Here is a 25,106-nt window from a genome sequence, read left to right on the forward strand (position 1 = left end):
AGAAATAGTCCTAATTTTATGATGGTTCCTTAATATATTTTAACTACATTGCATTTGAGTATGGAGAGGCAACTATCTGGAAGTATTTTACATAAAAAATTTACTAAGTATTGCCCGGTTTGTAGTTGCAGTTAAAGAAAACACATGAAAAGGCACGATTTTTTTTAAATTCGAAAAAATGTAAATATTTCAAAAACGGTGACACTTTTACCTGAAAATTTTTTGTTTATCAGGGAGCTCACCCCCCCACCTACCTTCCCCTAAAGTTTGGCACGTTACTTCTGGGACACCCTGTATACATAGGTGTTAATGCAGTTGCCGGATGCTAAATTACTTATTATTTAATGGAAGAATTTTATAATGATGAAATTAGTTTGAATAAAGCCCACTGTAATGGCGACTTCTTAGAAAACTGTGTAACATTGCCCGCCAAATTTATGTTATGTTGGATTTTTAATTTTATCACCTAATTGATTTCAGGATAGTTATCAAGAAGTATCTTTCGACAGCAGGTATAGATTGTTCGTACCTTTTGAATTCCACTGAGTCGAATGGAGTTTCCTCTTGCCATTTGTGTGCACTGCGCTCCGTATAGTTTTAACTCAGCCGGGAATGCAGCTTAGGATGTAGTAATGTTTAGGAGATTATTGCAGCGTTTCATGATTTTTGCAAAAAGAAAATCGAAGAATAAACTAATAAATAAAATGAGCTCAATGTTACGAAGCGGTATAAAAAAAAAATAAAAAATATGGACAGAAATCTTCGAAGTTCTTGAAGGGATTTCAGTATGGAAAAACAATAAATCAGAAACACAAACTTCCAAGTTCATGTTTAAAAAATAATTCAGTCAGTGCACTTCACAGTTTTGCCTTTGAGCAAGCAATTGCAATCAGAAAAGAAAAACTTTTCCGATGCTCTAGAATTTGCGGAAGATGCTGTGCAGGAATTTCAAGAGAAGCCACAAAATGTAGAAAGTAATTTTCACGAAGTTTTCGAAAATGTGAGCAAGGTATGTACAGACATCGATATCAGGAAACCATGGCTCAATAACCGCCATAGAAATAGATGCAATGTCGGTAGTTGGAACGCTGACGAGTATTATAGCATTGCATTCTATATTCCTACATTCATATTTAGGGTCGTTTTATCAAAACGAAATCTGGTTTTGAAAACTCCGGTGTCGTTTCCTTTGGACATTAATAGAATACCCCCATTTTTTTTTTTAATCGGTCAAATAGGAATTTTTGCCTTTTTGAATGATATTTTAACAGTTTTGTAAATTCTATACAAATAACATAATTGTCAAAATTAATTTTATTAAAGGTCTAAGCACGCACTTTTGTAGGCCAAGAAATTAAGTATAATAGCGTATAAACTAAAAATGCCTGCACATATTTTTGGCAATTTTTTTTTTTGTTGGTGCTGTTACGAATTTGGTGCTATAAAAAGCATATTCGACAATGTTCTTCCATGGAGGAAATAAGCAATACCTTCAACAAAGTTAAAGCTACTTCAAATTTGCAAAATGGAGGAAAATGCGCAGCACCGTCAACAAAAAAAAAAAAAAAATACAAAAAAATAAAAAAATCAATGCTATTTTATTAACCGACTTCCAAAAAAGGAGGAGGTTATCAGGTGTCGGAATATTTTTTTATTTATTTTTTATTTTTTTTTATGTATGTTACCGCATAACTTTGGACTACGTCAACCGATTTCGATAATTCTAATTTTGCATCGGAAAGGTAGTGTCTCAGAGGTGGTCCCATACTAATCTGGTTGAGATCCGAGCAGTGGATCATGAGATATATATATATTATATATATATATATATATATATATATTTTTTTTTATATGGGAGTTGAAGTCGGTTTTTTTTTTGCTAAAAATTACTAGTATCCGTATACTAAAATTGAATAGAGTACAAAACTGCATGCCCGAAATTTTTTCTAGAAATATTAATAGCTTATACACTTAAATATACATAGTTTACTCAACTACCAGTTTCATCCTTGGGCGGAACGCACGCTAAGTATTCATTTTGACGGCGCTATAAGCCACAGTTGCTCCACTTAGGTATGTACATATCGCACACCGTCTTCAAAAGAGTCACAACTCAAAATTTGGCATTTCTGAGATTATACGCTAAAAATGTACACAGAGCTTTTATTTACCTTTCAGAAAAAGCTGAAGCAAATGTTTGTTATAATTTGTTGAAAAAAACTGAGGTAAAGTCGCCCTTGCCCATATGAATATCATGTGCTAAGAAATAGTTTTTCGCATTTTCTGACAAACGTATTATTTTGAGTTGTAACTCTTTTGAAGACGGTGTGCGATATATTTCACAAAACTCTTCTAAGGTGGTTTCAACTTTCGAACAAAATCACACTTGTAAGTATATAATGAAATACATATATATATCTTTATACCAGTATATCACTTACATATACGTAAGAAAACATTAACAATTATGGTTGACATCAAATTAACTTAACCAAAAAGCAATAAAAAATTTGCTTGATATGCTCACCCAATTCGTTAGAAAAAATTTCCAATGGAAAATATTCTTTAGCTTAGCCGGTGGGTGTGGACGGAGCACATGCTCCCACTCGATAATTTTAGGTCATTAATTTTAATGAATGTGTGACGTTGAGCAGTGTTTTATAAAATTTGGCTCTTACGAAGGTAATAGAGATTTTAAGAGGAAATTACATAAATTCATTAAAAAATATATGTAAATAACACCATGCGACAGTAAATTTTACACACAAAAAAAATATATATATTCGCGAAACCATGGGCTAAATATAGTAAAAGAGCGTTTTTAGTTTTTCTCCCTGACGTCAGGATTTTTTAAAAGGATTTTGAAATTAGAAAAATATGATTACATCAAAAAAGTATTAAAAAAATTAAGTACAATTTATAAAAACAGTATGGATATCAAAATAAAAAGAAAAGTCTGTAGAATGAAAGCAAAATTTTTTGGTGTATAACAATGAGTAGTTTAGATTTTATATTTAAAAACCCTGAAATTGGAAAGTATGCAATGGTACTCATATGAAGATATAAATATGTACATTAGGGAGCATCAATCTCCATACAAAAAAGTCGGTACAATTAAGATTTGCGTGAGCTGACTAGAGGTTTTATAAATAACATTAGTTGTAAAAAATATTTTACCCAAAAGATTATAGAGGAGTTTTAGTTTAGAAGGTCTGCATAAAAATGCTTCAAATTGTTATCAACGAAATCAAATTAAAGAAATTTTTGGAGGTAGGTAGATATTTTCAAATCGGTTCAGCTTACCCAAATCTTAATATATTTCCGAAAAAAATTTGCGGAAGTCTTGAAATATAATAAATCTTACTATTGCGGTGAAAATAGCATAACTTTTTGGTGAGGCATCCTAATGTAAATACATATACTTACTATGAACATACGTGCGTACAATCTACATTTTAAGAGCGTTATTCAACTTATTTGCCTAACCAGCGTTTTCAGCGCAGCACAGGCAACTAACGGTGCATGACTAGCGTTAATGGTGGCGGAAAAGGGTTGAGTTCACAACTTTATAGGTCTGAGATTGGCCTACTAGCAGAGATGGGTAGAAAAAAGAAATGAGAAAATTGTAAATATGTTGCAAACTGAGCATGCAACAGACCATATTTACACACATGTACATATGTTTGTACCTTAGGATGGTCCTAAAAATACGAACATAAAAATTTTGTATGGGGAATCCCGTTATTTTGTTCTATGAACAAAATAAAAAAATCCACGAAAATTTTAAAACTAAAAAAAAAATGGGATCATCGGTTCGAATCCCGCTGAAGAAGTCTGAGGAGGAAATGTGGTGATTTCCGAATTAGCTGTCACTTCTAAAATTTTTTCAAATTGTTGTTGCTTTTCCACGATAATTTTCATTAAAAACGTCCTCAAGCTCAATAAAAATTGTTGTTAAGAAAAAAAATTTAGGCGTCGCTACTAGGGTTTAAAAAAGTTTGCTTTTTAATCGCTAAAACTCGACGAAATATTGACTTGAGAGCTGATAAATTCGGTACAGTATTGAAACGTATTCACATAAATTCACAAGCTTGCTGAGTTTGTACTAGTCTGAGTCAAAATATGGTCGATTTTTTCGCTTTAGAAATATATATTTTTTTTCAGCCCCGTTAGCGACCCAACACTTGTTTTAATTTTGAAATTTTCCTTGATTATTTACTTTCTACGACCTACAAATGAAATAAGTCGTTGTCGCATGATGTTGATATTTTCAAAGACCACCCTAATGTACATATGTAGACAGATATTAAACAGGGACAAGCAATTAATATACATACCTACTAATATTGTACGAACACATATGCACATACACTTTGTTATTTTCTAATAAAAAAACAAATTGTTAGCTGTAAATTGGCTGCTGGCATAGCAAATGTTTACTAAAAAAAAAACTGAAAAAAAACCAGCATTAAATTTGTCTACCTGTTAGAACAATAGCACTATGGCACAGGTTCCCTTTGGTTCATGAACGCTCTCAGAATAAACTGAAATATTTGTGTCAATATTTTCACAACCCATTTAAGGCCTTAATGATCATCATTAAAGTTAATATTTGCAGTTGTAAATCAACATGTGGTTGAGAAAAAGTTAAACTTTTCTAACAACATCAGCGATAATTGACACTAATGACTTGTAACGTTGCAGTTAGCAGCATACATACATACATATACCTAGCAAATGCACACTTAGTACATATAGTCATGTAAAAAATAATAGCAACAGTTATGGATATTTTTCTTTTGTTTGTTAAATGTTTATTATTTTTTTATACAAATACAGCGTATTTTCTAAGAAAACCCACATAAGTCCAAAATTCAAAATTTTGTAGAAAATTAAGAAATATTAAAAAAAAAATGGTACAACAACAACAAACTTCTATTAAGAATTTTCGGAAAAATGTCAGTATGCAGCTTTAATGCCCATTAATATTTCGCTGCATAAAGTGCAAGTTCAAGTAGCTGAGAATTCGCGTTGATTTTTGTAAAATTTTTTTTTTGCTGACGGTGTCACAAATTTTTTTCCATACTTAAGTATGTTCGAATTTTTATTATTTTTTTTTTTTTTAAAGTAACGGCATCATCCGTCATCATCAAAAAAATATTAAAAAGCAACGCGATTTCTTAGCCATTTGAAAGACAAAACTGTTCAAAATGCCATGCCCCAATTATTTTTTGCATGACTGTACATATTAGACATGTTTGCTAAATACATAATATAACATCGAAGTAAGCAGCTAGGCAAACCACAGCCTTGTTTTAAAAATTGTTTACAACTTCAAAAGTCAACTATTGGCTTACACATAACGAAAATGGCTACTCATTGTTTAGCTGAACTTACAGCTTCATCGCGCTTTTCTATATAACATGTGTATATGTATGTATGTATAGGTGTGTATATACTTATGTACATATGTACTTGCTTTGTATGTACTTACGATTACTTTACTTATATATAATTGACTCTTTTCAGATATGAACATATTCATAAACTATGTACATTAGGGCGGGTCGAAAAACACAACATATCTTATACGAAAATTATATAGGCCTTAAAAGGTGCAATTTTAGTCCATTTTTCTAAAAAATAAATCCTTATTCTCTGCGACAATATTTTCAGTCTACGGAATGAGCTTGAAACATTGAAAATAAGAGTGGAAATCCAATTTTTCAAATTTTTCCAGTGACTTGTGTAGATCAAATCCGGAACTTATTTCCTATTATGGCACCTTTTAAGACCTATACAATTATCATATCAAACATGTTGTGTTTTTCGACCCGCCCTAATGTACTTACATACATATATGCTCCCGCATGACTGTTTATTTGTCACTCAACGTTTTTTTTTCACGACTACAACAATTGACCCAATTCGTGTTTCAAACAAAAAATGTGTTTGTTTTGGTAATGAAAGCATTCTACAAGCAGATGTACATTGCAATTACATGAATTGATATATGTACGTATGATGATGTGCATGATGATGTGATAAAAAATCGTTGCACATGCACGCACTTGAATGTTTGTAAGGTTGCACAAATACAAAAATAATAAAATATCTGTGGCGTAGGCGCGACTCAAATACACGCGCTTTGAAATATACGCTTGAAAACATTTACAATCTTTTGCCATTGTCAATGCACTTGAACAAAATACAAAAAAAACTAAAATAAAATACATTACTTAATAGCTTTAAAATGGGCTTTAATTGTGATTATGCGAAAACGCAAGCAAAATCGATTTTATGGATGTCAACCCATTTGATCGCGATTTCAAATATGTGTTCTATTTTAATAGGTGGCAGCGCTATAAAAAAAAACAAAAATGTTTCAATTATACCTTTATTGAGGGCATCATTTACGCATACCGAATCTACAGCTAGAACCCAATAGGGTGGTCAAAAAAAAACTTCTAAATGTTAAGCTTTTCCCTCTTAGCATTTTTCTTAATGGAAAAATAGAATATTCGTATTTTTTGTAAAAAAAAAAAGATATTTAGAACTGCCTCAAAACACATGAAGTTTTCGCGTATTTTATATGGTAAAACACTTTTTCATAGAAATAGTATAGCATTCTTGAAAATCAATATTTTTCGATTGGAAAACTCTATTTCACTTCAGCAGGCTTCCAATAATAATACCCAATCGCTTATTTTACCATTTTTTAATACTAACTATTTATGATCAAGAAAAATTTTCACATAAATCAATGAGGCATTTAAATTACAGATTTTTCCTTTTTTGTTAGTCATATCTTCGGCTTGCTATGGAATACTACGTTTTGTTTTATACACAAGGGAAATATTCAATTAATAATTTTTAGAAAGTTAAGGCTGCAACACGAAATTAATTCAAAGTATTTTAATGTCATGTTAAGTTTTGAACTTCGCGCTTGAGAGACATTTTTAATATTTATTTGCGGTTTAGAAAATTTAGGCGAACGGAAACTAGAAAGAAATTTTACATGGATGCCGACTGTTTTACTATGTATATGTATGTACATATAGTTGCAAGTTGTCTTACCTAAGGTGAAGCTAAGTTAAATAAAGACTTTAAACGTTTATAAGTACATATGTATATGCTCTACTTACCGGTAAGGCACTACAATTTGCGAATACAGAAATGTTAAAAAAAAATTACTTTCAATTTCAAGCATGCAATTTGTAGGCACTTTTAATTTAGAGAAGCCATTTTTAAAGTGCTTATGCCGAATTTCCACTAGCCATTAAAATGACAAAAAATTGGAGGAACTTAAAAAATGCCATGTGGAAATGAAGTTAATGCATTTTTTTTTAACGTAATGACACGAAAATTGTTTAATGCTCAACTTTGTCATTATAATTTTTGGCATTTATTTCAGCATTTATCTCTACATTTTTTAAATTGAAAAATTCCTGAAACTTTGTAGGTACTAATTTTTTGAGGTGAAAATTCGGCAGCCAGTGAGGTAATATTTATGAAGAAAAAGTATCACTTCCAGCGTGGGTTCACCTATAAACCTTTTTGTTTGTAACCGTACTTTACGTGTGTATATGTATGTATATTACTAATAAATATTATTCAAAACCGTGCAAATGAATGCATACACGTATTTCGAATTACATACTTTTTCTAAGGCAGTTGCTAAGCGGCCAATACGCTCAACTCTATAATCAACAAGTTTACAATTATACACACACATTGTTAAGTACAAAAATCAAAATTGAATTAACACAACAACAATTGAAGAGCATCTAATGAATTGCGCCAAAGCTGGCAATTAAATGTGACTTTTGGGAAATCCTTGTCCTCTACTCAGCTATGTACATATGTAATTGCTGAATCATTCAAGTATCGCAAGTTTCTGTGTATATATATATTATATACTCATTTGCAATAGATATATATACATATAAATATATATACATATTTATTCCTACTTATACCTAAATATATTTATGTATTTTGTTAAGCAAATAATTACTCCTCTAGAAGATTTTGTGAGCCGATTGTACTCTCATAATAAATTAACAAATATAAAAAAAAAACAGAAAAAATATAACAACACCAAAAAAATAAGTTCGGGCAACAATAAAAATATGAAACGTGTTTTTTGAAATTGCTTTCATTCGAAACCTGTTGTGCGGCTCGAATTATCAAACTCGAATTCGTCTTTGCAATTCATTAGAAGTTCAAATAAAACTGATTAATTTGCAAATAAAAAGAATTAAAAAAAAAAACAGATAAGTATGCTGAACGATTATTTCTACAGTGCGACTGCGATGAGCTCTTCCCTATGCCATGTGGCTCTTGCTCAGCATTCACGCTTAGTTAATTTTAAACGCATTTGCATATGTATCCACTAATGTTTTTATTTTTAGTATTTCGTGTTTAGTTTTATTTAAGTACTAACAAAAAGCAGCAAATTAAAATTTAATACGCCTAAATGCTTAATAAAAAACGCTTATTGAATAAATTACTAGAACCTATAGGAACGCAAAATAAATTTAATTCATTTCATTACATTTGTCATATATTTTAGAAGAAATGCTGAGTTTTGCTTAAACATGAGATATATCAAAGAAAGTTGCTACATACATAGGTTGCCCTTTATTCAAGGTAGGTCGATATTGAAAATTGGCAAAATGGGAGGGTATACACGCCCACCTCCCATATAACGGCGTTTTCGAAAAATGCAAAAACTAAGATCATTCCTTAAATACTGGATGCAAATTGTTGGCATGTGTAGTCGATTTTTTGCATAAAATAAGACAATTATGAAATTTTTGGAAAATTCACCTGATCCCGCCAATACACACAAAACTCGGTACTAAATTGGTTAGAGTCCAACTAAAATACATGCTTGCGATGCATTTTACACAATTTTAATTTTGAAAATTTTTTCATGTTATTTTTTTAATAAGGACTAGTAAATCCGCTCCTGAAATTCGAAGCGTAAAACTGTTATTTTGCGTACATTGTCTTATCGAATCTCTCTTTTTATTTGCAATAAATCGGCATTTTGATGTTGTGGGGAATGTGATATGTATAGAGTGATTTCCTAGACCTAGACCTGAAAAAACAATCTCTGGCTTTACTTTTTAATAATAATTTAATTTAAATGTTGGAAGCGACTAATAAATCTTTCTTAATCTTAGTGTTGGCTTACTAGTTTTGAATCATAGCTGGCTTATCTGCGAATACTTTTGACTTCACATAACCCCAAAGAACAAATCTAAGATAACTTCCTGAAACCAAATTTTGTCGACATCACGGGAAATAAAAAGGCCTACCGTATAGGTTGGTAGAAGAAAATGGTGCCACTATTAGACCCGCTACCTGATAGGGTTAATCACCCTACCTTTTCTTTTACATTCAACAATCGTTAACTCCGCCGAAAAAAGCCGACTGAACAGAAAAAGTACGACGCCAGCAAAATTAAAAAAGGAGCAGTCCAGCGCCTTCGTCTTGGTCTGCAGGCTGTATTGGAGATACAGCCGCTAAATTTAAACGCAGAATACGTCGTATGGTTAAGAGCATATCCAAGTCAAAAACGAAAGCACACACTAAGAAAAAAATATCGATAACAAAAGCGATAATAATATCGATAAAAACATCGATAAAAAATCGATATCAAAATCGATAATAATATCGATAACAAAATCGATAGCAAACTCGATAACAAAATCGATAAAAATATTGATAACAAAATCAATAAAAATATCGATAACAGAATCGATTACAAGATCTATAAAAAAATGGATTACAAAATCGATTACAAAGTCGATAACAAAATCGATAAGTGTATCGACATCAAAAGCGATAACAACATCGATAGCAAAATCGATAAAAATATCGATAGTAAAACTGATAAAAATATCGATAACAAAAGCGATAACAATATCGATAGCAAACTCGATTAAAAATATCGGTAACAAAACCGATAAAAATATTGATGACAAAATCGATAAAAATATCGACAACAAAATCGATAGCAAAATCGATAACAAAATCGATAAAAATATCGTTAAATAATCGATAATAAAATCGATAACAACGTGGATAACAAAATCCATAACAAAATCAATCAAAATATCGATAACAAAATCGATAAAAATATCGACCATTATATCGATAAGTTCCGAAAATATCGATAGCAAAATCAATAACAGTATCGATATCAATTTCGATAACAAAATCGATAAAAATATCGATNATCCTCATCTTTTTCTTTATATGTATTTATCTTTGTTTTTATTTTTATGTTTATCATATTTTTTATATACATATTCCCCTTCACCTTTGCCCTTATATATAAAAGTAAAGTGTTTAAATTTCCTTTGTTCTTAATTTTTGGCTTTATCTTTGCGGAACTTTGTTTTTGTTTTTATTTTTACCTTTGCATTTTGGTAATGAAAAAAATTGCAAATTTTTTCAACAATTCTTTGCCTTAAAATGCTCAATATTTGTTAAATTTATATAAAATTTGTACCCGATAATATTTCTACTGCTCCAAAGAACCTANTTTCAACAATTCTTTGCCTTAAAATGCTCAATATTTGTTAAATATACATATATAAAATTTGTACAGGATAATATTTCTACTCCTCCAAGGAACCTATATCCCGAAAATGAAAGTTATATCTGCCAACCATAAGTTGCTAGAGCACTTTAAAGGCTCAAAATTTACCCCAAAATAAGAAAAATATTTACCGTTGTTTTTACGACAGAAACCGAATTGGTTTCTTACAAAAATGAATCTGTCGATAGGTTTGGAATTTTATCTTTGAAACGCCATACTCTCCTTTGAAATCGCTTCATTAGTTCTCCTGCAATAAGAGTTTTCGTGAAGCTCTAAAAATTACAACTACAACATTTCAGCATAGCCTCCATATCATAAGGTAAGACGTATTCTACGTCAAAAACCAACGTCGTAACAATCTCGCGCAGAACTAGAATTCGGTTATCCCAGGTTACCACGGTTCTGCGTCAAAAGCCTCTATTTATATGGTGGCAATCGGTCAACTCCAATGAAAACCTCATGCTAAAGTTGTCGGTTGTTTTAATACATACAAACAATATGTATATGTCAAGTACCGGTACGTTTGCCTGCACGGTAGTATTATTATCAGTAGCGGGATGATGAATCATCGCTAAGTACCTCGGTGTCGGTTCTCATATATGTATGTATGTATATACATAAATATATGAATTCGCAGAGGGTTTCCCAATTTTGCCAAAATCTTCTCCAGTTACGAAGAATATACTGAGTAGTGCTTGGCAACAACTGACTCATTCCCAACCCAGTTAAGGTTAACGGAAATTAGTGAAATGGGGGCAAAATAAAAATCATTAAAAAAGTGCTGGAAACCAAAACAGCTCAAATAAAAAGAAAGATAAAAACCCTAACGAAGAGAGAAAGAAGTGAATGGCGAAATTCGAAGTTATGAAAAAAGCTTGAAATTAATTTGAATTTTCGGCTACGACGGCAAAGAAACCGCAAAGAGTCACAAGTAAATTATTCAGTAACCGAAAGCAAAGAGGAAAAGAAAAACAATTTTAAATTATGAAAACAAAAGCTGCAAAAAAAAGTGGACTAAAGCGCACAGTTCTCAAATGAATAACTAATTCCAAGCAGAAGATACGATTGCGCTTGAATACTCTCACACACACATACACACACACACACATATATACGTACGTGCTTTCACAAATAGCGGTACAGATGTTCATAAATTTATGAATATCCCCACATCAAGTTTATGTCGAAATTGAAACAAAGCAAAAAGAAGCTGGCAATTAATGAGATTACTGAAATGTAAGTTGCGAAGAACAGCGGCAAAAAAAGGAGTAAAAAGCTTATGAAAAAAATCCAGACAAAAGAAGATTTCAATTCATTNACACACACACACACATGTACGTACGTGCTTTCACAAATAGCGGTACAGATGTTCATAAATTTATGAATATCCCCACATCAAGTTTATGTCGAAATTGAAACAAAGCAAAAAGAAGCTGGCAATTAATGAGATTACTGAAATGTAAGTTGCGAAGAACAGCGGCAAAAAAAGGAGTAAAAAGCTTATGAAAAAAATCCAGACAAAAGAAGATTTCAATTCATTATGATGATGATGATGAGATTTTTTACGGATGTAGCAATTATGTATGTGTCGCAAGAACGAATGAATGCATAAATAGCTGAGTGTGCAAATTGACTTGGCAAGTTTGTATGTATGTATGTATGTACATATTCACACCGGTTGCAGCACTCCGTTTTCCGTTACAGCCATACTCCGTGGGGCAAANTATGCATAAATAGCTGAGTGTGCAAATTGACTTGGCAAGTTTGTATGTACATATGTATGTACATATTCACACCGGTTGCAGCACTCCGTTTTCCGTTACAGCCATACTCCGTGGGGCAAAATTTAATTACTTCTGACCCGGTCGAGAAGTTGATGTCGACTTCAGTTGTAGTGGCATGTTCAGCGCATTGCATACATTAATATTTTTTTTTGCCCCAGCATGTTACGCGTGGTGTGGTGTTGCGTGCTGCCAGGTAGGAGGCCAGAGATTAGCTCCACTCGAGATGCACAGGGTAACTGTTACCAATTAAATTACATGTGCATTACGGTTGTGCGCGTAAATGAGTGAGTGGTATTTGCTTGTGAATATGAATGTTTTGTAAATATAAGTTTAATGAGGCTTTTAAACTGTAATACTCCGCTNCCAGTTGTAGTGGCATGCTCAGCGCATTGCATACATTAATATTTTTTTGCCCCAGCATGTTACGCGTGGTGTGGTGTTGCATGCTGCCAGGTAGGAGGGCAGAGGTTAGCTCCACTCGAGATGCACAGGGTAACTGTTACCAATTAAATTACATGTGCATTACGGTTGTGCGCGTAAATGAGTGCGTGGTATTTGCTTGTGAATATGAATGTTTTGTAAATATAAGTTTAATGAGGCTTTTAAACTGTAATACTCCGCTATCAACTCGTTAATGAGATTAGATGCGATAATTGTGAACAATTTAATTTCTGTACTGGAGATTGAGCATATGCACATGTACCACATACATACGTATACACAGACATCATGAAAAATAATATTATTGTGTATAAATGCAAATAAAAATCTTGTTTTGTAAACAATCTACTCGTACATATAGTATAGACAGACGGCAACGTTAATGCGGTTTAAGGACGCAGTTTATCCGATCGAAATTGTACGCTGATAGCTATCAGCCTATAGGCGGCAGTATTGCGGCTGAAGCAAGCTCAGAGGTTATGGCTCCGGCATTGATTTTCTACCAAAGCTCAACTAATGGTAGATGCTAGTGAAGCACGCTTCTCTCTCCGCGAAAAAAATTCGTTTGTCTGGTATTTTTGGGGAAACACTGGGTGTTTTAAGGCGTCAATACCACATCTAACCGTAGTTCGCCAACTTATCCGCCATTTCGTTGTCCTAAAGACAACAGTATCATAGTGCCATATTCATTTCTGTAAATTTTTTAAACTGAACTGCAACTGAACACTCTTCTTTGATAACCGTGCCATCTTTGGATATTTGATCTGGAAATATTCTAAGTTAATCGCTTTGGTAGATACCGGTGAAAGGGGAGAGGATTCATTATCTTTTAGTAGCTTGGGTTGGCTTACACCATCAAAGGAATTCGATACGAGACGATTGCAATAAACCAGCGGGTTAGTTGAATGTTTATGGTACTTACGGCCGTATTGGTAACGCGCTCTTAACAAAATTCATCTTTATGCTTAGTCGGGCTGAAAAGGTAAGTTAAGAAGGGGCTGGTATGGTGGCTACCCAACATATATTCGGAATTATCACGCAATAACGGGAGCCCCCTTTGTTGAACAGTTTCGCAGGTTTTGATAGAGAGACCTCAAAGCTCCACACGAAATTGTTTGGTCAGGCGAGCTGAAGCAACTACCCGTAATCTCGGTTGGAGCAAAATATTTGATGATGCGAAATGTCTATTCATCTATTTCCTCCCGCCAATTGTTTTCCGCACGACTGTATGGTAGGCCGCAGGTATCGCGAGACTTTTCATTTAAATACATACATATGTAGAGCTATATATCTGAGTTTGATCTGCTGGCAGATTAGCTAATTAATTAATGTACATTGACTTTTTACAATAACCTCTAGTAACCTATGTAAGTATGTAAATAGCAAAGCTGTAAAAATTTTCCGCATCAACAATAAAAAAAGCATTATTTGTGTGTGTGCTTTCATAAATTTATGCAGCTGTAAGATAAATGCCTAGACGTCTGATGCGAATAATTGTTAACAACGATCCTATTTTATTGCATTGTGTTTTTTTTTATTGGCGAAAAAAAGGTCAAAAGGCATTGTCTTGAGTTCCCGGACATTTTACAAAGCCACAAAACAATACAATACATACAGTTTCGAAAGTATGTGACCACATGTTGATTTCCATATAATTTGATGCGCGATTCGGACATACACACACATATACAAACAGTCAATTAACTGCGTGAGTATCGGTTTGATTAATTTACTTAAGTATACTCTAAACTTTTAACATCACGAACCGCAGTTGTGAACAATTTGCAACAAAGAATATCAACAAACTATAGTGCGCCAAATGCAACAATAACTACTGAAAAAATACAAAATACATACATATTGTTACCTTAGTTTAGGAAAGGCCCTAACTCAATTTGAAGAACTTAAGTTTTTTTCAAAGTTGTATGCCTATACTCTATAATGAAACAAAAATGTTAGATAGCGCCTTTTTATATTAAGGTTGGTAAGACAATTGTGAATGGATATCGTTATTTTGATTATTCTTTTAGAAAAGAGNCGGGGGTAGACAATTGTGAATGGATATCGTTATTTTGATTATTCTTTTAGAAAAGAGGGGCCTGTCAGATATGTCTGCAACTTCTTTAGTCTACAGCCGAAATTCTATTTAAAATTGACGAATATATAGTGAGTATCGTTCTACGTTACGCGAACCTTTTCCAAGAATTGGCATATCGTAAATACCTGGCCTATTTTGCATTTACTAGGAATAAAGACATTTTGATAAAGCCGATTCAGTACGCTGATGGTGGGCTTTAGCATTTCATACAATATGCGCGATGAGACCTTATATCCGATTCTGAGAAGGCCGGCAGTAGTTGCTTAAGCTGGGATAGTTACTCAAGTTGGGGCCGCCATTCTTGCGCATTGGGCAGTCGTCGAGCATATTTTCGTTCGTCCATATTCTGCATTAGAGTTGATGCATGCACCCTACCAGCTCTACTCCATCGCAGAGGATCAGCTCTTGCGGCAGATTTTGTTTTTTTTTTTCGGTGGGAAAAATGCTATTTGTACCTCGTAATTTTAAGGCGTTGGGGGACATTCATTCCGTCATCCTCGACTGGGGGCTCCGACTTATCTTTCCACTTGTTTCATTGCTGTTACCTCTCAACTGGGTGGAAAAGTGTTTCCTTCATAATTTAGAATTGTTTTGAACTTCAGTCCCGGTGTTCTTCCTGTTGCACATTATTTTCCGCTCTTTCCACTCAAGTCTTTCGAACTCCTCCTTATTATTACGGCACATACGTTTGGTTTCCCTCTTCAGCTCCCTATATGTCTCCAGTCTAATATTTATACAATACATATGTATATACGTGCCCTATCGGAAATTTCGTAGTCAACTATTGAAATAGTTAACTTTTTGCTCATTTATTACGTCTAACTTTTAACTGGTTTCAAAATCAAAACAAAAAGGCTCAATCGGAGAAATATGTACATACTTTCAACAAAAATACTTGTGTGTGTACAAAAAAAAAACAAAAATAATAATAAAGAAGTATAAAACATTCTATTAGTTTGTACTTAGCAGAAAACAAACTGTCTTTTTTCACGACGTCACCATATAAAAGTATTGAGTTAAAATTAACAAAAAGTAGTCGAGACATAATCACCCCTAGTTCATTTATATTTAGTTAGTTTAATTCCCTACAGGGTAATATGTTTATTGGTTTGTGCTTAGCTCGTTTCGTAAGATCAAAGTTTAAGAGTAAGTGCATTTGTATTTATTTTTATTGCGTTCAATGTTAATGGCTAGCGTACGCTTTTGCAAGTAATTGCATAACTGGCGAAGTGGTCGATTAATCGAAAAATAGCAATAAAGTGCACTAAAGGTGTCGAAACAATTAAAATTTAACAAAAAAATTACGAACTAAAAACAACTCAATTACAATGAAGTCCGCAGTAAATAATGTTTTGTACTGACCTTTGAGATAATGAAAATATTCATTTGGATAAATATAGGCAGTACGACTGCGCAATTAATTAAAGCAAAGTGATCTTATCTGACTTTAAAATAAATTGAAAACAAGAAATTAAATTGTAAATTTTTAGATAAGTTAAGTTATAGAATTTTCACTAACAGCCAATTTCACGAAAGAAATTTAAGTGACAAATGGTTTTAATTGTTTGAACTTGATGTGGAAATTGACAGAAAATAAGACATCATTTTCCATTTAAATTATTGGTGAAACCGGCTATAGGACTTAAATACACGAAAAAATATTTTTTTACAACTGTATGCAATCAAATTTTGCAATAAATTTTTAACCAACTTCCCGATGAGCTAGAGATTTCAAACTTTAAGCCTATTTTCAATTCAATGTGAAGGATAAAGAAATACGCTAGGTGGCGCATGTGTTGATATATATGAAAAACCCGTATTTATGGACCGATACTGTTCATATTTGGAATATATATCACCTACATGAAAAGGAATAACTATACACTTATATAACCTTCAACTTAGGCTTAAATTAAGGTTTAAACTTTCGACTACAATACCTTAAAATACCATACCTGCACTTTGACCCTAAGGTCACTAATAGTAATTTGTTTGAACAGCAAAACCTGTTTTTGGAAACATTTTCAGTATTTTTTTTTATTATTCAATAAACGACTATAAGTGACCATCAGTTCAAGGTGCACGGATGGTATTTTCAGTGACAGTGGTCGATAGTCTACTAGCTTTAATTCAAATCTAAACGGAAGGTTTTATCACTTTTATTTCTTTGCAAGAGCTCCAAGTATTGCGAACAAACACAATTTTTTGGCACTTTGACTTCGATTTTCTCAAAATCTGGACATGATGAGAATTTTATACTTGCGGATTCGAGATCAGCATAAAAAAGCCTATAAAAAACAGCTTTAATATTTGCTGCACCAAAATCAGTGTTGCCCTCTGTAATCCGTGAAAATTCTACACTACCTCGACCTCGTTTTCTTGCATAAAAAGTATGCTTGAAAATTTCTCGACAATTTCTTTTATATTGGAAGAAAATGCACAACACGGTAAGTCATACAAATTATTAGAAATCCCCGCGATTTTTCAGCGTCTTGGAGTTTTTCCACTACTCATTTGAGTCACTGTATATTGTACATATTCGAAATATTTTATTTATTGTGGAAACATTTTGCGAATTCGTTCATATTGGACCAACATACATCGCGGAAGCTACAGAAAGCAAAAAAAAAAAAAAACAGTAAGCACGAGAAAAATGTTTTCTGAAGAACTTAATTTGACATACTTTTTGCTTGAGATATCTAAAATTTCCNACAGTAAGCACGAGTAAAATGTTTTCTGAAGAACTTAATTTGACATACTTTTTGCTTGAGATCTCTAAAATTTCCTTCTAAGTGGGGGCCTCCACTCTGAATGCAGTGTTTTCCTGAAATTTCAAGTTTGCAGTTCTTTCCGTTTGGGCTGGGCGATGATGAAGCATATATACTAAATGAAAGCAAAATTTTCGATTTTTCCACATAATTTTATTTAGAAATAAGTAGTAAAATATGCAATGTTTCACTAATTGATATTAATCATGTGCACACTCGCAAAAAAACCTACTTATGTACGTACATCTGTAATTGGGCAATTTCCATCAACTTTCTTGTCAAAAAGTTATTTAATTACTTAAATGCAGTCTTTTGAGTCGTCGTATTACCATGAAAGTGAATTTAAAAATAATTTAACTAAAGGAGCCTCTATGAAACAAATTACTACATTTAGCTATAAAGCGCCAATGGAAAAATAAACAAAAACTCCTCCCAAAAAAGGTGTAAATTTATAGACTTTCAAAGTAGCAATGCTCAAGAAAAGTGTAAATTGAATTATTATAAATACATACAAGCACGTATGTATGTATGTGCATATAAATGCTATGTATGTATGTATGTACATATGTATATGCTAATAGGTTTTGTAAATAATGAATTCAACGCCAAGCCCTTCCGCATTTTTTGCCACAGATACACACACTCCCTTCTGGGAAAAAATCAGCTTCCTGGGGAGCAGTATTGTGCATACATAAGCACGTACAATAGGGTGGTCCAAAATGAGTAAAGACGGAATTTTGATGCTCTCACCTCTTAGGATTGTTCTATATCGGAAAAAATATACCCCTATTTTTTATTTTTAATTCAAAAAATATATAGATGTCGCACAAAGCGCTCAAAGTTTTCTATGTATTCGTATGAAAGGTATAGAATTCTTGAAAATCAATATTTTTCGATCTTGTTCTCTTCAGGAGACTTCCAATAACAATACCCAATTGTTTGTTTAACCATTATTTAATACTAAATATTTTTTATTTATCCCACATTGCATTTTCTGGGGCTTTTGACGGACCTATAAAATATGGTTACTATGAAAAAATTGTTAAATAAATTATTGGGAGTCTCCTGAAAAGAAGCATAGTTTTCTGATCGAAAAATATTGATTTTGAAGAATTCGATAGCATTTCTACGGAAAATGGGGTTTTCCCCATATAAAATACATGGAAAACTTGTGCTTTGAGCGACCTCTAAATATTTTTTGATTTTAAAATAAAGAAAAAGGGGTATATTTTTTGGGTACAAAACAATTCTAGGAAGTGAGAGCATAAAAATTCGGACTTGACTTTTTTACATGCATTTTTGGCCCACCATAATGTACACACACAATAAATACATATAAACGAGCTTTTGCAAACCGGTGCAAAAATATGTATCTACCTTCCTTTAAGCACTGCTAGACAAAATCTGTAGTATCTCTCTTTTTGGCGTTAAGATTTATTTTCTGTGTAAACGAAGGCCGTTTTTATTATTGTTTTGATACGTTACTAAGTCTCTCCACGTTAATTTACACATTTTTATACCCGAGCGCACTTGTGCACAAGGGTATATTAATTTTGTTCACATAACGGTTGTTTGTAACAGCCAAAACGAATCGAGATAGATATAGACAAATGTATACATAAATGATCAGGATGAAAAAAGAAATCGATTAAGCCATGTCTGTCTGTCCGTCCGTCTGTCCGTCTGTCCGTCTGTCCGTGTACACGATAACTCGAGCAAAAATTGAGATATCTCAACGAAATTTGGTATGTAGGTTTCCCTTAATCCAAGGTAGGTTGGTATTGAAAATGGGCGAAATCGGACTATAACCACGCCCACTTCCCATATAACGGTAATTTCCAGAAATACGAAAACTGCGATATTTTAGTAACTACTGAAGATTATTCACTCAAAATTGATATTTACAATAATTTTTAGACGAAAAATAAGAATATTATAAATTTTTGGAAAATGGGCGTAGCCACGCCCACTTATGGTTACATGTGTATATCTTGGTAACCGCTGCACCAATTTCTTCCAAACTTGGCACAGTTGTTGGCCTTGGTACAGCATAAAAAATCGCCGAAACTTTTTAAAATCGGACAATAACCACGCCCACATCCCATATAACGGTAATTTAGAGAAATACAAAATCTTCGATAAATCAGTAAATATTGAAGCTAATTTATTCAAAATTGATACTTGCAACAATTCTTTACCAAGAAATACGTTTATGGTAAAATTTTGGAAAATGGGCATGGCACCGCCCACTTATGATCACATATATGTATATCGGTAACCGTTCTACCAATTTGTACCAAACTCGGTGTGGTTATTGTGCTTGCCACATATAAGCAAAACGTTGAAAATTATTGAAATCGGACTAAAATAACGGCCGCTTCTCATATAACGGTAAATTTCAGAAATGCTTGAAACTTCAATATTTCGAAATTGAAGGACGCTAATTTACTCAAAATTGATACACCCCGGCTTACCATCTAGCGGAAGGTTTCGGAAAGGTGAAAAAACATATTTAATACTTGCGCCGGGTATTTAATGTTCGGCTCCGCCCGAACTTAGACTTTCTTACTTGTTTTTTATTATATCTAAAGAAAATTTCTTTCTGAGGATCCTCCTGATTACATTACCCAACCCGCTTGACAAGCTACATATGCACATACATATTTTTTCGTGCTTCAGATGCTATTTAGCATACAATTTTACTATTTTTACATTTTCAAAAAACTAAAAAAAACCTAAAAATTCTTTGCCAGAAATCCATAGAAATTCATATTTCGAAGTGCGAATACGTTGGCATTTTTCTCCATAAAAAGCCTCTGATAGTGTTAATAGGCATATCTAGACATTTCGAAACTTGAAATTTCTGCCACTCTCAGACCACTGTGCGGCGCTCTAAGAATCGCAAAGCACTACACAGCCATTACAGAGATCCGAGGCTCGAATTCACGATACCCGAAAAGTTCTTTCTTTTTTTAACGTATTTTTTATGAACATTTAATTAAATTTTGAATATCATTTTTTTTAAATTCCCTATAAAAATTGTATAATAAATGTAATAGTTTAGTGTTTTCCTAAACTAAAATTAGAATTACAAATTTGCTATTTATATTTAAATTTAAATAATTTTCATTAACTTACTACATTTAAAAAATTTAAACCACCTCCAAGCGAATTCCAGCTAGGGATCTCAGTACCAGAAGCGGTGGTGTTCACATGACGCCACAGTCGAAATTTATAAGAAAAGCAATTAATTGCGTTTTATTTTTGGCTTTTACAATTCAAAGGCAAATGTCGGTGATCGCATAAGTTGTTTGAAATTTTCGAACTGGTAGACCATCGCGTTAGCTTTTCACCGCAGGGAACCTATGCATGTATATTATATACATATGTATTTACAAACTTTACATATATGTACATACAAACCTACATTCGTGCTCATTTTATATGTACATAGATATACGTTCACTGCCAAGCCATAATTGATTCACAATCGATTAAATCGTAATTGCTGTCAACGAACGAAGCTAATTGTATGTAAAAATTAAAAACAAATATAACACAAATTGCATGACCCAGAAAAGAGCATGCTTTACAAAAAGGGGGGGGGAAAAAATTTGTGCAACAATATTAAAAATCAAATGAATAAATTCATGAGAAAGAAATACGAGTGAATTTCACAAATATTATAAATAATTACATTATTTGGCATACATACGTACATAGTTGCTTGAAAGGTGCTAATTTTGGAAAGTGTGAATTACTAAAGAATTTTATTTACATACATACACATGTGTATGTAGTAAATTTTTTTTGGCACTAGCATAAAATAATGCGTGCAGAAAACAACACTCAGACTGTATGCCATCCATTGTACTGTTATTGTTTAATATTTTAACCTGTTTTAAATATGTATACATCTGGAGGTTTTATTAGAGTATTCCTCGAAAAATTCGAATGGATGTAATAAATTATGAAAAACTTTACATTCGGTTTAATACAAACCGAAAAAATGTTTATTTCGATTAATATGACTTAAGTCTTTGTATTAGTCTGTAGGCAAGGATTTTATCTGACGCTATTAAGTTTCTGCCTCTCTGTTCTCAAGCCAAATAGTCAGATGTCATTTCGAGTGATCCGGTAACCAGTGTGAAATAAGTTCCTCGAGTGCTCCGAACTACGCAGTTCGGAAGTAGCTAGAGGGCTGGTCAGTGCCTTAAGTTCAACTTTGCTGTCACTACAGACACGTAAATTCCTGTTTCTCCATGTATTTTCCACAACGTGTCCATGGCCTTGAGCATTGCAAATATGTTACTCTCGATATAGAGACCTGATCCGGACCATGCGTCAATTTTGCAGCTATAAGTTTAGATTCTACAACGTGTAAGCCCGGGCTTAGTGTTGAAGTTTAACCTGCACTACGCCTCACGCAACTCAAGATTTTAGTATATGTTCAAAAAACGCAAAGGTGGTGTACTATGCGTTGCTATTGAAAAGACATCCAAGTCTAAATCTCTGCTTCAAGCTATTTCTGCGTCGCTCCAACACCCATTTCTCTTGAACCTACAGATGGCCTTAAGGGCCTCCTCGCGGATAAACATATAAAGTGACGTTAAGTTTGACAGTTTAAACAGAGCAGCCCCAGGTGTTGTAGGGAAGGCTTCCGCACAACACACTGCGGTGGTTCATTGAAGTTTGGCGAGCCAATTTCTAAAAATATTGATTATTTATAATATTTCTTTGCATTGTTAAATACGGCGCACAACTATTACAGAACTCAGTGACTTTACGCGTCTGTATACCGTTTTTCTAGATTAGGTCATTTCCCCCAAAATATTTTTGTTTGTACGAAGAACTTTACCAAGGGGAAAAAAATTAATTACAAATCTTCGGTAATTTTTTTTTGTAATTTGCAGTAAATTCCACTTTTTTTTCCGCCACACCTCTTCATGTACGTCCTTGACAACGAGTTTGTTAATTCGAATGAAAAAGTTGCTTTTATTTAAACCTCGTGACTCAATTTTTGGTGACAATGACCAAATTTTTGCTGCTGAATTAAATTTTTCCATAAAGTTTATAAAAATATTCAAGATCACTTCTCAAAATGAGAAGTGGCATCAAGAGGCCACTTTTAGTTTAATATTTGAAACCAGCCTTGACACATTTAATTGGCACATTATTTGTTTAAAAAATTTCAGAAGCCTTTTTGTTTATGAAGCACGTATCATTGTCAAAATTTTACCAAAATATTCTGAATTTATTTACAAAAATTGCACTAAAAATTACTTAACTTCTTCACTTCCAGATATCAACTTCCTAACCAATCCTAATTTCGAGCAAATCTGCAGCGTCCAACAGGAGCATTACATCGAAAGCGACGGCAAAGAATCTAGTCTCATACTCGAGTTTGCATCCGGCGTTTTAGCCGAGAAAAGGAAATCATGTACGCGCATACTCAGCGCACCCACCAACTATGGCTTCATTGTACGCCTCATTTTACCAAAGATACGACGCAATCGGCATGGCATTGCCGCGGCTAGCACTATTGCCGAAGGTGTGGTAGGAACGGCGACAAGCCTAGTGAGCACCTCGCCAAAAACGACGACTGCAAACGATGCTACTACTGACACGATGCTGACTGACAGGTTAGAAACTGAAGGCGGTGCGGCTAAGAGAAGTGGCGCGCCAGCACTAAGTGGGATGACGTCGCTGATTGACAGACTCAATGCCACTGCAATAAACACAGCAAACCCAGCGAGATCTTGCCCATTGGCGATTGTAAGTTTTGATTTAAAGCGTTGATTTTTATATAAAATTAAGTAAACACAAAAGGCGTACACACTTTCAATTCCTAAGAAGAATTAACTGTTATGTTCACTCGGTAGGCCTTTGGTGTAAGTCATTTGTAGGGGTCGAAATGTGAAAATGAGTCACTGAGGTGCCTTACCAAGTATTATGCAAATATAAATGAACATTCGATTGCCCACAAGTAAGGGTGGAAGAGCAAACTATTTCTAGGAATATATCGATGGCTGAGTGGAAGATCGACCTATCTCGACAGCCAGTTCGAAAACGCTTTGTCTCGGAAAATTTTTCAACAACTCCTTATTTCAGAATTTGGTTAAAGAACGCCATATTCTAGAATTTTATTGAAAAACGCCCTATCTCAAAATTGGGTTCAAAAACGCTTTATCTCAGAGTTTGGTTTAAAAGTGCCCTATATGAGCACATTTTCAATGTGTTTTTGTTTGAAATAGAGCGCTTTTGAACCAATTCTGAGATAGGATGTTATTAAACAGAATGCTAAGATAGAGTGTTCCTGAACAGTATTCTGAGATAGGACGTTCACGACAGATAGATTATACCACTCCTCTACTCTGTTTAGACAATAAATTCTCCACAAGAATCCCAGAGAGGAACGAATAGTAAGGGGCCACGGACCTATAGCCAGGGTCTACGGCCATTTATACAGATGGTTTTAAGCTTAACAAAAGATTGGGTAGCGTGATCTACTCTGACGAACTCGTTTTAAGTTTTCGCTTACCGGACCATTGTAGCGTTTTTCAAGCAGAATTCAACGCCATAATGGAGGCGGCTCGGTGGCTCATAACCTCCGCCCCTCCAGAGCGGCCTATTGCTATCTATTCTGATAGCCAGCCTGCTATCAAATCACTCAATTCTAAAGGAACAACGTCCACAGTAGCCATAGAATGCAGGAAGACTCTCAAACTGCTGTCATCAAAATGCTCCTTGACTGTTGTGTGGGTCCCAGGGCAAAGGGATATTCCTGGCAACTACCTAGCCGATGAGCTGGCAATGGGAGGAACTAAAGGCGGAACTCGTCCAGGAGGTAAATATCAGGTGGGCTGCGGAAACCACCTGCCATACTACCAGGCAAATTTGGCTAAAGATTGATGTAAAGCCATCCATAGATCTTGCCCGGCTGGACCGCTTCTCTCTCAGATAAGTAGTCGGGGTGTTCAACGGACACTGCCTGTTCGGCACACACGGAAAAAGGCTATGAAACCCCACCAACGATTTTTCTCGCAGTTGCAGAGATGAGGAAGAGGTGGAGACCGTCGAACACTATCTCTGCCATTATCCCACCCTGTCCAACACGCTCAACCAATTCTTCAACAAATACTTTCTAGATTGTTTAGCCAATTTGAACTCGCGAACGTTCTCGACTTTTTGTGCTACTAAGAGAGGGAAAGAAACAAATGGCTTCGGCCATGCAGTGGTATCACAATGGGCTTTTTCAGCCGTTCTTCCATAAAATTCTGAAGTTTTCGAACTGGCTGCCAAGATGGGTCGATCTTCCACTCAGCCATCGATATGTACTGAAATTCCTAGTAGAAAAACCAACAGCTTGACCACTTTCATCGCAAATATTTTAGCTGAAA

General features: G+C 33.9%; 1 protein-coding gene across 2 annotated transcripts in view; it reads left to right on the forward strand.

Moving 5' to 3' along the window:
• LOC108358385 (uncharacterized) overlaps positions 1 to 25,106 on the forward strand; it is a 49,552-nt gene that overhangs the window by 11,269 nt on the left and 13,177 nt on the right. For both annotated transcript variants that reach the window (XM_017609677.1, XM_017609678.1), the window contains exon 2: positions 23,009 to 23,481. In XM_017609677.1, coding sequence (XP_017465166.1) covers positions 23,009 to 23,481 — 473 coding nt within the window. The remainder of the gene's footprint in view (positions 1 to 23,008; positions 23,482 to 25,106) is intronic.

This window comes from Rhagoletis zephyria, unplaced genomic scaffold, assembly GCF_001687245.7.
Source record: "Rhagoletis zephyria isolate East Lansing unplaced genomic scaffold, Rhagoletis_zephyria_1.1 Rzeph_scaffold_00246, whole genome shotgun sequence".
Lineage (NCBI taxonomy): Eukaryota > Metazoa > Arthropoda > Insecta > Diptera > Tephritidae > Rhagoletis > Rhagoletis zephyria.